Source organism: Heterocephalus glaber, unplaced genomic scaffold (genome assembly GCF_053883595.1).
Source record: "Heterocephalus glaber isolate CG9 unplaced genomic scaffold, H.glaber_assembly_v1.0 deba00000809, whole genome shotgun sequence".
Classification (NCBI taxonomy): Eukaryota; Metazoa; Chordata; class Mammalia; order Rodentia; family Bathyergidae; genus Heterocephalus; species Heterocephalus glaber.
Window position 1 is genome coordinate 4,090,106 of NW_028258163.1, and position 13,584 is coordinate 4,103,689.

Here is a 13,584-nt window from a genome sequence, read left to right on the forward strand (position 1 = left end):
TTTTTTTTTTTTTTGAGACAGGGTTTTGACAAGTTGTTAAATTAACCCAGGCTGGGCTGGAACTTCCAATCGCCTGCCTCAGCCTGCCAGACTTCCGGGATGACAGGTATGCACCATGTCTTGCTTATCTAGTATTTTTGGCAGCTCTGGGGACTAAACCTAGGGAATGCTGAGCTACCTCTCTAGCCCTTATTTTATTTTGAGACAGGGTCTCCCTAAATTGTCCAGACTGGCCTCCATCTCTTGATTCTTTTGCTTCAGCCTCCCAAATAGCTAGAAGTACAGGCCCTCGCCAGCACACACAGTTAACACTGGATAATTTTTGTAATACTTTCCATTTTTTGTGGTTACTTGTCAGTATAAGTTATTTTAAAGTCTAGTTGTCAGTAAATTATTTCCTGAAGTTTGCATATAGGAATGTTTCTGTAGCCTTGTAAGTGGAAATAATTAATTTCTACATACTTAAGACTAAAATTCAAGGATATCCACAAGTTTAAAAAAAAAAATTGAAGAACATTCCTTGGTACAAAACAGAGCTCACCTCCTGATGTTGTGTAGAATCCTCAAGCTTAATCTCATATTTTCTGATTTTTTTCTCATTTTCAACATCATCTTCTTCTTGTACCCAGGTTCTTTTTTGGCTATTGCTCGTTTCTTCCATTTTGTCTTCAGATGGTGAAATCTCTTCTTGATATTTCTCAATCAAAGCCTTTCCCTCAATTTCTATGCTAATCGAGTCTGAGGAATTAATCTCACCAGAATATATGGGAAGATTTTCCTCATTTATATACTGAGATGGACTTAAATTCAGTTTAGCTGCAACAGATCCAATTCCTGAATCTTTGCTGGAGACTGGTTGAGTTTCTGAGTGACTTAGAGCAGTTGTATCTACTGGAATCTGCTCTAGGTCATCAATACCAGTAACACTACAATTTCTCTTGTTTGGCAATCTGGGCAAAAAGATTCCCAAAGAACATCTCGTTTTATCTTTAACTGTCTTTAATGGTGCAGAGGTAGTTTCATCTCCATTATGAGAATTTTTATTTTCTTTAACTTTGTTATGTTTAGCATCACTGGATGTTATGTTAATATTATCTAGTTCTGTAGATTGTACAATAGTCATATTATTGAGTGCCTTGTTTTCTAATTTGAGTAATTCTTCCGAAGGTAGTATGTAAGCAGTTTGAAAATCTAACTCTCCAGGTTTTCCATTCAAATTATTCAGACTCAGCTTGATATTACTACAACATGGAACATTAGATGCAAGTATGGGACCTGCTTCTCTAGCATTGGTATTGGCTTGAACCACTTGGGTAGTCAAGCCTGTGTTACTGTTGTTATCTATAACTGTATTACATTTAGCTGGCTGAATATTTTCCTTTAGTTCTTTTTTACAGACTATAGCACACTGTTTCTCATTATTGAGCATTTTGGATTTGTCTGAACACGTGGGTACAGAGAATTTTTCTGTAACAATATTTAAACTCTTATTTTCAGTGTTAGACAGTTTTGACTCATCTTCATTGACACTCTGTCCTTTTTGGGTTAACAGAGGTTGCTGGGTTGAGACATAAGGCTGAGAAGTAACAAATATATCAGCAAAGGCCTCCATTTGATCCTTTGGGAGCTTAAAAGATACCCGCTTTGAATTAAGTTTAGTCATTTCCCCCAAGTTTTGATTATGTACTACAGTTTGACTAACTAAGTTTTGAGGCTCTTTTTGCAGATCTTGATCTTTGAGCAGTGTTACAGCACAGTCTATCTGTCCTTTGGAATCAGTTGGAGTAACTTCTTCCTTCTCTAACAAAGGACAAGGGGCAAAGTATTCACTGGCTAAATTATCTGCAAAAGCAAGATCATTTTGCACTAGGCACTTACTGGCTTTATCTTTATCACATAATGATATGACATTATTCTCCAAATTATCAAAAGGAGAAATAACATCTGGTGAAGAAGAAGAATTATCACTGGATCCACAAATAGCAGCTACACTACCTGCAAAATCTACATTTTTTGTATCTGCACTATTTAAGCGACAGCTTTCATTTCTCCCTGTTTCCAATGTATAAACCTGGTCTACAACTTTTTCCATGACCTTTTCATCTGTAACAACCTCATGGAATTTGATTATTTCCATTTCACTTTGATGCCTAGAGAATGTATTAGTAAGAACAAGAGGTATCATATGATCCTTTGGCTCAGGTTGAAGAACAACTTTGTTTTCTACAGCCAGTGCTTGGTTTTTAGTGATTTCTTCAACATAGCTATCATCCTTAGGAAAATGAACACTCAGATTATTTTCTCTTGTTACTCCAAATTTAGGATATTCTTTAAGTATTTTCTCTGTGGCCTGACAATCAATGAAAATAGTTTGGGACTTGGTGACTTCCAAATCATTATTGTCTACAAACATTACAGTTTTATCCATAGGCCGAATAGTTACTTTGTCTAGTGACACAGTTTTATATGCTGAGGCAATCGTATGACTTCTGGTGATCTCCATGTCATCCTGCCCACAGGCATATAAAACAGTTTTAGAGATTCCAGTCAAAGGTACCACACTGAAGTCCTCCCTCTCTTCAAGAGCACTTTTGCTATTTGTTCCCTCCATACAGCTCTGGGTGATATCCATGTCATTTTTATCATTCTCTGAAAATGCAATGGCCTTGTCATTTTTGAGCCTAAGGCTTTTTCTTCTCTGACTTTTGACTGATAGAGGTTCATTCACAGATCCAGGCTTTTGTATATCTTCAACATTTTTCCAAGTGGTTAATTTAGACATGTCCATGTTCTCATCAGATATAGGTGCTATAGCTTTCTCTGTAGGGCCTATATTAGACAATTCCTCTAGCACTGTTACCTGTTCACCTATTGGTGCTGGGCGGTCATTTTCAGAAAAGAATACATTCTCCTCACCAGATGTCGCTTTTGGGTTTTGTAAGCTTTTCCTTCTGGATTGTTCAGAGGTAGTTCTATCCGGAAGTATGGTTTTCTCTTCTGCTTGGAAGTCAATGAAAACAGTATGGGACTTGGTCATTTCTAGTTCATCATGATTATTTACAAATATTAAAGTTTTGTCCATAGGCCTAGAGGTTATTTCATCTGGTGAGATAGGTTTGCATTCTAAAGCAGTTGTGTGACTTCTAGTGATCTCCATATCATCCTGCCAACATGCATACAAAATAGATTTAGAAGTTCCTGCCAAAGGTACCAGATGAGAGTCAGGTTTATCTAATAAAGGTTTATGGTTTATTTCCACTGTGTAACTCTTAGTGATATCCATATCATTCTCATCATCCTCTAAAAATACCATAGTCTTATCAATTTTTACTGCACCAACACTTTTCCTTCCACAATTTTTGACATTTTGTTTTTCTTTTAGGAATACAGGTTTCTGTATATCTTTGTCTTCTAACATGTCCTTATCATTACACATAAATACTTCAGTTTTCTGTACAGGACTTTCATCACATTTTTCCACTTTTACAGCTGTCTGTATGCTTTCTCTTGGGAGCTGGGTGGTTCTGGGTTCTACATTAGTATTACTAATTTCCTGTAGTTCAGCAGGACCAAATCCAATGACAACAGTGTGACTCTTAGTTAGATCCATAGCTTGCTCCTCCTCTGAAAAAATACTCAACTTATCATGAGAACGGTCATGTGTAGGATCACCTAAACTTTTCCTCAGTGGCTCAGAAAGTATAGAATTCTGGCCTAGTACTGATTTCACTATATGACTGTTTACAGCAATATTATAATTCTTCATGTCAGACTGTCTTTCTGATGAAAATAATGGCTCTGAGTTAGAAAATGTATTCTTAAAGATTGTGTTCTTTCCTAGAGCTTTAATTCCATAATCTGCTGCAATATTCATTACAGTCTGAGTTTGATTTTCTGTTTCAGATGAATTATCTGCAGAGGGTAAAACTTGTAATGTGTGGTTAATTGTCAAGTTCTCACTTGAAATTGTATTTCTATTATTTCTTAGTGGTGCTTGTTTATCAAGAACTGCCCCAGAATATACTATATTGTGGTTTGTTGCTATGTCCTCATTATAAACAGCTGATGGAGGAGAATCTTCATCATGATAGGGCAGGCTCCACTGTAATATTCCCTTAGGTACACCAGGAACTAAGCTATAATTTACATTCATTTTTCTATCTTCTGATCCAGTTGTGTAATTTTGGAGCATCATTTCCTTTTCAGATATTGGTGAGGCTGCTATCTGTACATCTGGTTGATTTTGTTTAAAAATTTGATTGTCTATTGTAACTGTGTGACTCTTGGTAATGTCCATGCTGTCTTCTCCTGAGTAAACAGTTTTCTCTATGAGACAAGGGATGGCATCTGGATTGGGACATACTTTTAAATAATTATTATCATGCTTTAGCAAAGTTGTCTCCCCTTTCACACTTGAGAGACACTTGGTGAGTTCCATGGCATCATTACAAGTAGAGTAAAAAACTGTCTTATTACCTTGAATAAGTGGACTATAACAAATAGATCCTTGGGTCACTGACAATGTTCTGGCATCTCGATCAGAAGTCTGAGTGATTGCGCAAGTTTCTGACTCTCTAATATGATTTCTGGTTATATGTACTTTATCTTCAGGGTTTAAGGAAGGGTCTGGAAAAGCAACATTTAAGTTATTCTTAAAGATTGTGTTCTTCCCTAGAGCTTTAGTTCCATTATCTGTTGCAATATCCATGACAGTCTGAGTTTGATTTTCTTTGTCTGTATCTGCAGAGGGTAAAACCTGTAATGTGTGGTTAATTGTCAAGTCCATACAGTCATTGCCATAAATTGTAATGTCACTTTTAAATTCCCTTAAGTTGGCCTCAGTGGTTGTGGGAACCAAAGTCTGAATATTGGCTGTGTGACACTGGGTGAAATTCATTCCATCATCTTGTCCTCTAAAGATTCTAGTCACATTACTACTTTTCTCATCTACATTAAGAGATGTACATATTTGATGGATGAAAGGGACATTATTTGATTCCTTGGAATAAATGGGAATTTCAGAATTTTCTTTATTACCCCCTGTAAAAGGAGAAGCATTATACTTCCCTGTTTTCAATCTTTTTATGAAGTCATTAGAATTTATTTTCTTTTCTGAAGTGTTTTGATCCGTGGAAAATTTTAATTCTTTTTTCATTCTTGAATCCTCAGTGTGGCGCTTTAAGTTAGCCAGAAAGGATGTGGTATCTATCTTAGTGGATTTTTCATTTTTGGAACAATCTGAAAGGTCTTTGGTAATCAACACAGTATGACTTGCTGTCAGATCCATCTGGTTTTCAGCTGAAAAGATGACTGTCTGATCATTTGCATGTTTCCCTTCATGGTTGTGTTCTATACTTGAAAACTATTGAGAAAGAAAACATAAGACATTAGATCAAATGTAAATTTTTAAAAAATATTTCACGATATTATTATTTAAACAGTTCTCAGTGATGAGTCAAGGTTGTGGCATATTGTATGTAATTTGTTTAAAATTTTTCTGTAAAGGCCCGGGGATTTAGCTCAGTGGTTCCAGCGCCTGCCTCGAAAGCACAAGGTCCAGAGTTCAATCCCCAGTACCAAAAAACAAACAAACAAACAAAATTTTCTGTAAAGGGTGGATAATTTACTTTTTTTTGTTTTTTAAGACAGGGTCTTGCTATGTAGTTTAGGCTGGCCTCAAACTCATTATGTAGCCCAGGCTGGCCTTGAATTCATAGCAATCCTCCTGCCTCAGCCTCCTGAGTACTGGGATTACAGGCGTGCACAACACTGGCTTATAATTTACTTTTTAGTGTTTGGGAACAAATTAAAAATTCAAGGTTGTTTACCCTCTAGAATGACTTGAAAATGAAAAAAAAAAAGGGAAAAAAGAAAAACTCTGAAAATATCAAATGTAACCATAATGAAGATTCTATATTGGATAGGTCATTCTCATCCTAAAAAAAACGTCTTGGAATGGCACAGGTGCATGATAGTTAATTTATATTACACTCTGGGTTCTGGTCATTTTATGTGTAAAGACACAGTACAACTCCTTGTTACTTAAAGTATGGTCTGTGGACCTACACACTAATATTAATTAGACTGTTACAAATACAGATTCTCACAATCTACCCCTTATCTACTGGATGTGAATCAATCAAACTATTATTTTAAAGGAGGAGAGATTTAATTGGCTTTCAATGAATCTATATTTTAATAAAATCCCGAGATAACTCATATGTTCGTTAAAGTTTTAGAATTCCTGGTATAATATATCTCCCTATTATTTAAACTGGCAGTGATTTAACTATCCTTAGTTAGCTGGGACGGTAGAAAGTTTTTCCAATCTATGCTGATTCATTTTGGTATTTTTAAATTAAAATTACTTTTAAATTTAAATTACTTTTTTGGTATTTTTAAAGTTTTAAAGTATAGAGATTTAAAAATAAAGGTACTTGCGTGAACTCATACCTCTCTTTCCTGTATCTGGGTCTGAATGGGAGCACAAAGCAATGTATTCATCGCTATTGAGAAAAAAGAAAAAATTATAGGCACAAAAAAATTTGTATCACCAAGAACCTGATTTTCCATTTCTTAGTTTCTTTATCAGTTAAAAGCACTGTATTTACCAGTCACTAAGTTCTTCATAAGGACTTGTGAATTAAATTTCATTAAGAATTTTAGGGCCAGGGATTTAGCTCAGTGGTTCTGCCGCCTGCCTCGAAAGCACAAGGTCCCGAATTCAATCACCAATACCAAAAATAATAATAAGAAGAAGAATTTTAGGGCCAGGGATGTAGCACAGTGGTGCCTCACCTGCCTGGCAAGCGCAAGTCTTGAGTATAATCCCCGGTACCAAAAAAAAAGATTGTGGTGGGGGTGTGCTGGGGACTGAACCCAGGGCCTTGCAAGCACTCTATCACTGAGCTACCTCCCCCAGCCCCTAACTTCTTTTTGGTTTGTTTTTTTTATTGGTACCGGGGATCGAACTCGGGTCCTTGCACTTGCAGGCGGCGAAACCATTGAGCTAAATCCCTGCCCCCCCCCAACTTCTTTTAAAGACAGAAGACTGGGCCAGGGATTTAGCTCAGTGGTTTCGTTGCCTGCTGCACAACCGCAAGGACCCGAGTTCAATCCCTGGTACCAAAATATAAATAAATAAATAAATACAGACAGACAGACAGACAGACAGACAGAAGACTGATGATTATTGTATCTTCTGTGTGAATAAAATATTTTTAGAATGTGCTGATAATTTTAAAAGTGGGAAATTTAGACTACTAATTATATTTTACTTATTACACTTTATCATATTCTATAGTTTTACTTCCCAGATAGCTGAGGTACATAATGAAGAATACTAAGTGATGAGACTGAAAGATTAGGATAAAATTTTTAAAGGATCTTTTATGCTATGTTAAGGAATAGAGATGTTCCTATAATGAAACATGCATTTTATAAGAGTAAGTCCATTATAAGATATAATGCATTTTATAAAATATACATTTTTTTTTTTGGTACTGGGGATAGAACTCAGGACCTTGTGCTTGCCAGGCAGGTGCAGCACTGCTGAGCTACATCCCAGCTAAAATATGCATTTTAGAAAAGTAATAAATATATAATTAGGAAAAGAAAATAGATTGAAGAGAAGATGAACCAATAAAGTAGCTACTACAATAGTTCAGGTATAACATGGTAAGAAGTTATGTTAGGGCAAGAAACAAACAACAACACAAAAGAATTAGACTGAAGATTTTTGGGGGGAGGGTACCTGGGATCAAACTCAGGACCTTGGGCATCAGGCACCAGAACCACTGAGCTGAATACCGGCCCTATACACTGAAGATATTTTAAAATTGAAACCCAGGTGTGGTGTTCCACCCCTGTCACTCTCAGTGCTTGGAAGGCTGAGGCAGGAGGATCACTGACAGTTCAAGGCCAGCCTCGGCTACATAGTGAGTTCAAGGGCAGCCTGAACTAGAAGCAAGACCCTATCTCCAAAAAAAAAAAAAGTAACATAAAGGTTTAATTAACAAACTGGACTTTGGAAATAAGGAAGGGATTGAAGATGCTATACAAAAACAGAAAAGGGGCTGCGGATTTAGCTCAGTGGTTCTCCAGCCACTTGCGGATTGATTGATTGATTGAATTTTTGGTACCAGGGATCGAACTCAGGTCCTTGTGCTTGCACAGCAGGTAGCAAAACCGCTGAGCTAAATCCCTGGCCCACCTGTGGATTTAGATCAGTGGTTTGCAAGCTGCCTGCCTTGCAAGCACAAGGTCTCAAGTTTGATTCCCCGTACTAAAAAGAAAAAAAAAATTTACACATCATGTAACTATATGGTAAACTTTAATACATATGATGAAATATAATTATAAGACTTTATTTTGAGACAGGGTCTTGCTTTGTAGTACAGGCTGGCCTGGAGCTCACTCTGTAGCTCAGGCTGGTCTTAAATGCACAGCAACCTTCCTGCCTCAGCCTGAGACTTTTAGTAAAAGCCTAATTTATACCAGGCTTCCATTTATTTAGCAAGCACTGATTCAGGGTTATCATGTACAAAAAATTTCCAAATGTGTATAAGGTACAAAGATGACCAAGACAAAATTTTTGGACTCAAGAGCTCATAGTTTAATAAAAGAACCAAAGTAAACACCTAAAATTCAAAGTGATAAATTCTAAAGTAGACTGAAAAATAAATGGGGTATTGGGTAACCATGTAACACAGTGGCTAACTCCAAGATTTTGCTAAAGAGGGCTCCATTTAAGACAGAGTTATGGGCCGGGGATTTAGCTCAGTGCCTCACAAATTCAAGGACCGAGTTTGATCTCTAATGCCCCCCCCCCAAAAAAAGACAAGAGTTACTTGGAGGGTGGTGTCCATCTGGAACTGTTTGTTATCAATTCATGATAATTAGATAAGGAATCTTCAGCAAATGTAAATCATGTAATAATTCCTTCATCAAGAAAGCCTTGCTAAGCGGGCCAGTGGTTGCCTCGCAAGCGCAAGGTCCTGAGTTCAATCCCCAGTACCAAAAAAACAAAAAACAAAACAAAACAAAGGAAGAAACCCTTGCTAAGAAAAAAATGTCAGTTGAATTCAACAGTTAAATTTGCACCACACTTAATTTACATTATGATAGAAGTTCCTTTTCTGTCAAGGACTGGAATACTTTGTAGATCGGCTACTTTGAGTAGCACTGAAGTTAAGTGAAGTGAAAAAAATGAAGACTGACAGGCAAATTAGAGTAGGAATAGCACTTTGGATAGAGAAAATAGCATTTCTAATGCATACAGGGAGAAAAAGTCCATATGGGAAATTGCCAATAATTTATCATGGGCTAGAGCACAGGATACCTCTAAAAAGCAGGAGATAAGATTGGAGAAAAAGACAGCACAAATTATAAAGGACTTTCCTAAGTCAGTGCTAAAGAGTGTGGACTTTCCCTTGTCAGCAAGAAAGGGTCATTGAGCCATTTTAAACAGGGAGGTAATGTAATCAAATTTAGAAATATGAAGAATGGATTAGAAAGATAAGAAATAAATATAATAGCCCAAGAGAAAAATAATGAAGACCTGAATTAAAGCAATGGCAGAAAAATAAGAGATAAGCAATTTGCAAGATGTTTAGAAGACAGAATATACAGAAAGTGGAAGCTAATAAATATGAGGAACAAAAGAAGAGTTCAAAATAATTCCTCAATTCCTGACTTGAATGAATGACTGAGTGGAAATCCAAGACAGAAAATCAAAAGGAACAGCAGGTTTGACAGAAATCATAACATGCTTGTGAAAATTTAAATAGAGGACTTTGTATAAAGAACAAAGCTTTATTTAAATTATTTTTCATGGGTCCTATACACATTACTTATCAAGAGATGAAGAGAAAGGTGTACAATAAGAACATTCTGATCATACTCACCAGTAATCTCACAATAATTATCTTCTGAATTCTTATCCCTAAAAAATCAAAAAGGCATTTTTATAATCTCTATCCCATACAATTACCTAGAATAGCAATATTTCAAAGAGTAGGGAGTCAGGCATGGTGGCACACCCCTGTAATTCCAGTACTTGGGAGGGTGAGGCAGAATTGCAGAGAGATAGAAACCAGCCTGGGCTACATAGTAAGTTCAAGGCCAGCTTGAACTACATAGCAAGACCCTGTCTAAAAAAATAGAGTAGGGAGAGCTGGGGATTTAGCTCAGTGGTTCCACCGCCTGCCTCCCAAGCGCAAGGTCCCGAGTTTGATCCTTGGTACCAAATAATAATACTGATGATGATGATGATGATGATGATGATGATGATGATGATGATGATAAAAAACACAGGAGAGACTTAAAAAAAAATAAAGTAGGGAAAGTTGGGCATGGTGATTTATGCCTGTGATCCCAGCACTCTGGTAGGCTGAGGCAGGAGTACTGGAAGTTTGAGCCTAGTCTAGGCAACTCAGAGACTTAGCAAGACTAAAAACTAAAGGTCTGAGGATGAAATTGCTGAGTCAGGGCATCTGCACTTAAAAGTTCTGAATGATATTGTCAAATTGCCTTTATAATTTATACTCCAATAGTAATGAGCAACTTCTTTTGTATATCCTTAACTGACAAAAAATATCTTAGTATATGGGTGCCACACCTGCCTAGCAAGCACAAGGTCCTGAGTTTGATCCCTAGTACCACATACACAAACAACTCAATATAGTCTAAATTTGTATTTGTCTTATGACAAAAAAAGGTAAGCATCTTTTCATTTGCTTAAAAGTTACTTTTCTATGTAGAGGTTCAGCATTCCAAATCTCAAATTTAGAATTATTTAAATACGACACTCAAAAAGGTTTACATTTGGAGTATTTTGGATTTCAGACTTTTGGATCAGGGATAAAATGATAAAATCTATGCAAATATCCAAAATCTGAAAAACTGTGAAATCTGAACACTTTTGGTTCAAAGTATTTTGAATAACAGATACTCAATTAATATTAATATTATAGCAAAAAAGACTATTTAATAAAAAAATCTGTTAATGAATTTAAGGATTTATATATGAAAGTGGAGTATTTCAGCAGTCTACTAAAACAATTATATAAGGCACATACATCTTTATCAGATAGAGCAGTAATTATACTACATTTTGCAAAGAATTTGTTTTTTGAATTAATTGTATTTGAAAAAAGGGCTATAAGAATACAAAAAAAAATTTAAACTTCTTTTACTAGGAGTAAAATTTTTTGTTGTTGCTTTTTTTCAATACAAGGTGTCACCTTAGCTAAGGCTGGCCTTGAACTTACAGAGATCCTCCTGCCTCAGCCTCCCAAGTGCTGGCATCACAGGCATGCATCACCACACTGGCCTAGGGATAAACTTTTTAAATATAATTTGAACATGTCCCTTACTTACCAGGTAAACAGAACATTTTCTCCTGCTTCTGTTTCTAAAAATAAAATAAAAATTTAAGTTTTTCAAGGATACTCTGATAAAGCACTAAAAAAAAACATAAACAGACACTAACAATTTAAAAAAAGAAATTACTTACTATTCACCCTACTTTATATCCCCATGTCTTAAAGATTTTTGTTTTGAGAAAAGATCTTGCTCTGTTGCCCAGGCTGGCCTCAAAATCAAAATTCTCCTGCTTAAGCCTCTGGAGTAGCTGGGGTCACACATACATGCCACCATGCCTGGCTTCATGGTACACTTTCTAAGCAATGAGACAGACAATAAGGCTGAGTGTATTAGCACACACCGGTTATCCCAGCACTTTGGGAGGTTTGAGCCCAGCCTGGGCCATTTAGTGACTTAAAAAGATCTGCCTCAGGGGCCAGGGATTTAGCTCAGTGGTTTTGCCGCCTGCTGTGCAAGCCCAAGGACCGGAGTTCGATCCCCAGTACCAAAAAAAAAAAAAGAGATCTGCCTCAGAATAAAAAATTTTAAAAAGGGCTGGGGATATAGCTCAGTACAAAGGCCTCAGGAAGAGGTAGAACCAGACAATAAGCTATATCAATTACCTGATTAGATAGTCATAGTAAAATTTCAAAGAAAATAGTAAGGACTACAGTAACATATATTTACCTGTTATTTCTGACTTTCTCACTGTTTTCGTATGAGACTCTGTCTGGAATACCCTAAAACAGAAAAATAAAGATGAATGAAAATATATAAAGTTTAATTAGAATCTTTTGGTATTAAATTTTTTTTTTTGTACCAGGGATCGAACTTGGGACCTTGTACTTGCGAGGCAGGTGGCAGAACCACTGAGCTAAATCCCTGGCCCTAGAATCTTTTGGTATTATAGTATATTTTGAAATAAGTAAAGAAAAAAAAATTTTTTTTTTTTGGTACTGGGGATCGAACTCGGGTCCTTGCGCTTGCAAGGCAGGCTTCGGAACCGCTGAGCTAAATCCCCAGCCCGAAAAAAAATTTTTTGAGGTAGTGTTGGAAACCAGATCCCAGGGTTTCATGAATTCCTGAATGTTAGCTGAGTGTTCTACCACCAAGTTCACCCTCTGTTCAAAGATACTGGGGGAAAAATAAGGATAATATTTTGATTCCAACTTCCTCTTTATTACACTATTTACTATTACTATTTAAAATGCCAAAATCAGTCTACCACATTAAAACCTGTTGTGATTTTTTTTAATGTGCTCTGTCCTAATCATTATTTTATCCCTTTCAATAACTTAAAATACAATACCTGGCCCTATGCTATATCCTGGGATACAAACACATGATTCTTAGCCTCAAGTAGCTTCCACGGTAAGAACAGAGACTTTTACAAAATACTGAGTGATAGGGTGGTATTTTCATTCATGCACATAACATATTTTGATCATATCCATCCCCCATTACTCTCCCTAAAACTTGCATTCCCTTATCCCCTTTCTCTTGTGCAGTAATAGTCTCCCTTGTACTTTTCCCCCCTTGTTTTACTGTATTACTGCCTTATAATACAGTACTTGTCTTTCTGAGTCTCTTATTTCACTTAACACAATGATCACCAGTTCCATTTATTAAACTGTAAATAACAATTTCATTCTTCTTTATGGCTGAATACTCCATTATGCATATATACAAAAGTTTTTTTCTTTTTTCTAGTTTTTTTTTTCTTTTTTTTTCTTTTTTTAGGACAGCGTCTCACTATGTACCCCAGGCTGGCCTCAAACTTGCAGTCTTCCTGCCTCGGCCTCCTGAATGCTGGGATTACACATGGCATGCACCACTGCACCAAGCTATACCACATTTTCTTCATCCATTCTTCAGTTAATGGACACTTAGGCAGGTTCCATACCTTGGCTATTATGAACTGTGCCACAATAAACATAGGCATTTGGGTATTCCTATAGTATACTGGCTTTAATTCCTTCATGTGTATGTAAAAGAGCAGTGTAGCTGGTAGTCCTGTTTCTACTTTTCTAGTTCTAGTACGTGATAGTTCTATTTCTAGTTTTCTGAGGAAGAACCATACTGATTTCTATCGTGGCTATACTAATTTGCATTCCCACCAGCAGTATAGAAAGGTTCTTTTTACCCTGGCATTCAACATTTTTTTTTTTTTATTCACCAACATTTATTTATTTTTTATTCTTTTTTTGTTTTGGCTTATCG

The 13,584-nt window shown here is 36.4% G+C and overlaps 1 protein-coding gene across 1 annotated transcript in view; it reads right to left on the reverse strand.

Annotated features, from left to right (window-relative positions):
* Positions 1 to 13,584, reverse strand: part of Knl1 (kinetochore scaffold 1) — a 69,949-nt gene that overhangs the window by 32,409 nt on the left and 23,956 nt on the right. Inside the window, exons 7-11 of the mRNA XM_021241894.2 lie at positions 12,052 to 12,104; positions 11,380 to 11,413; positions 9,906 to 9,943; positions 6,454 to 6,506; positions 542 to 5,362 (exon numbers count right to left, since the gene is read on the reverse strand). Of these exons, the coding sequence (XP_021097553.2) occupies positions 542 to 5,362; positions 6,454 to 6,506; positions 9,906 to 9,943; positions 11,380 to 11,413; positions 12,052 to 12,104 (4,999 nt within the window). The remainder of the gene's footprint in view (positions 1 to 541; positions 5,363 to 6,453; positions 6,507 to 9,905; positions 9,944 to 11,379; positions 11,414 to 12,051; positions 12,105 to 13,584) is intronic.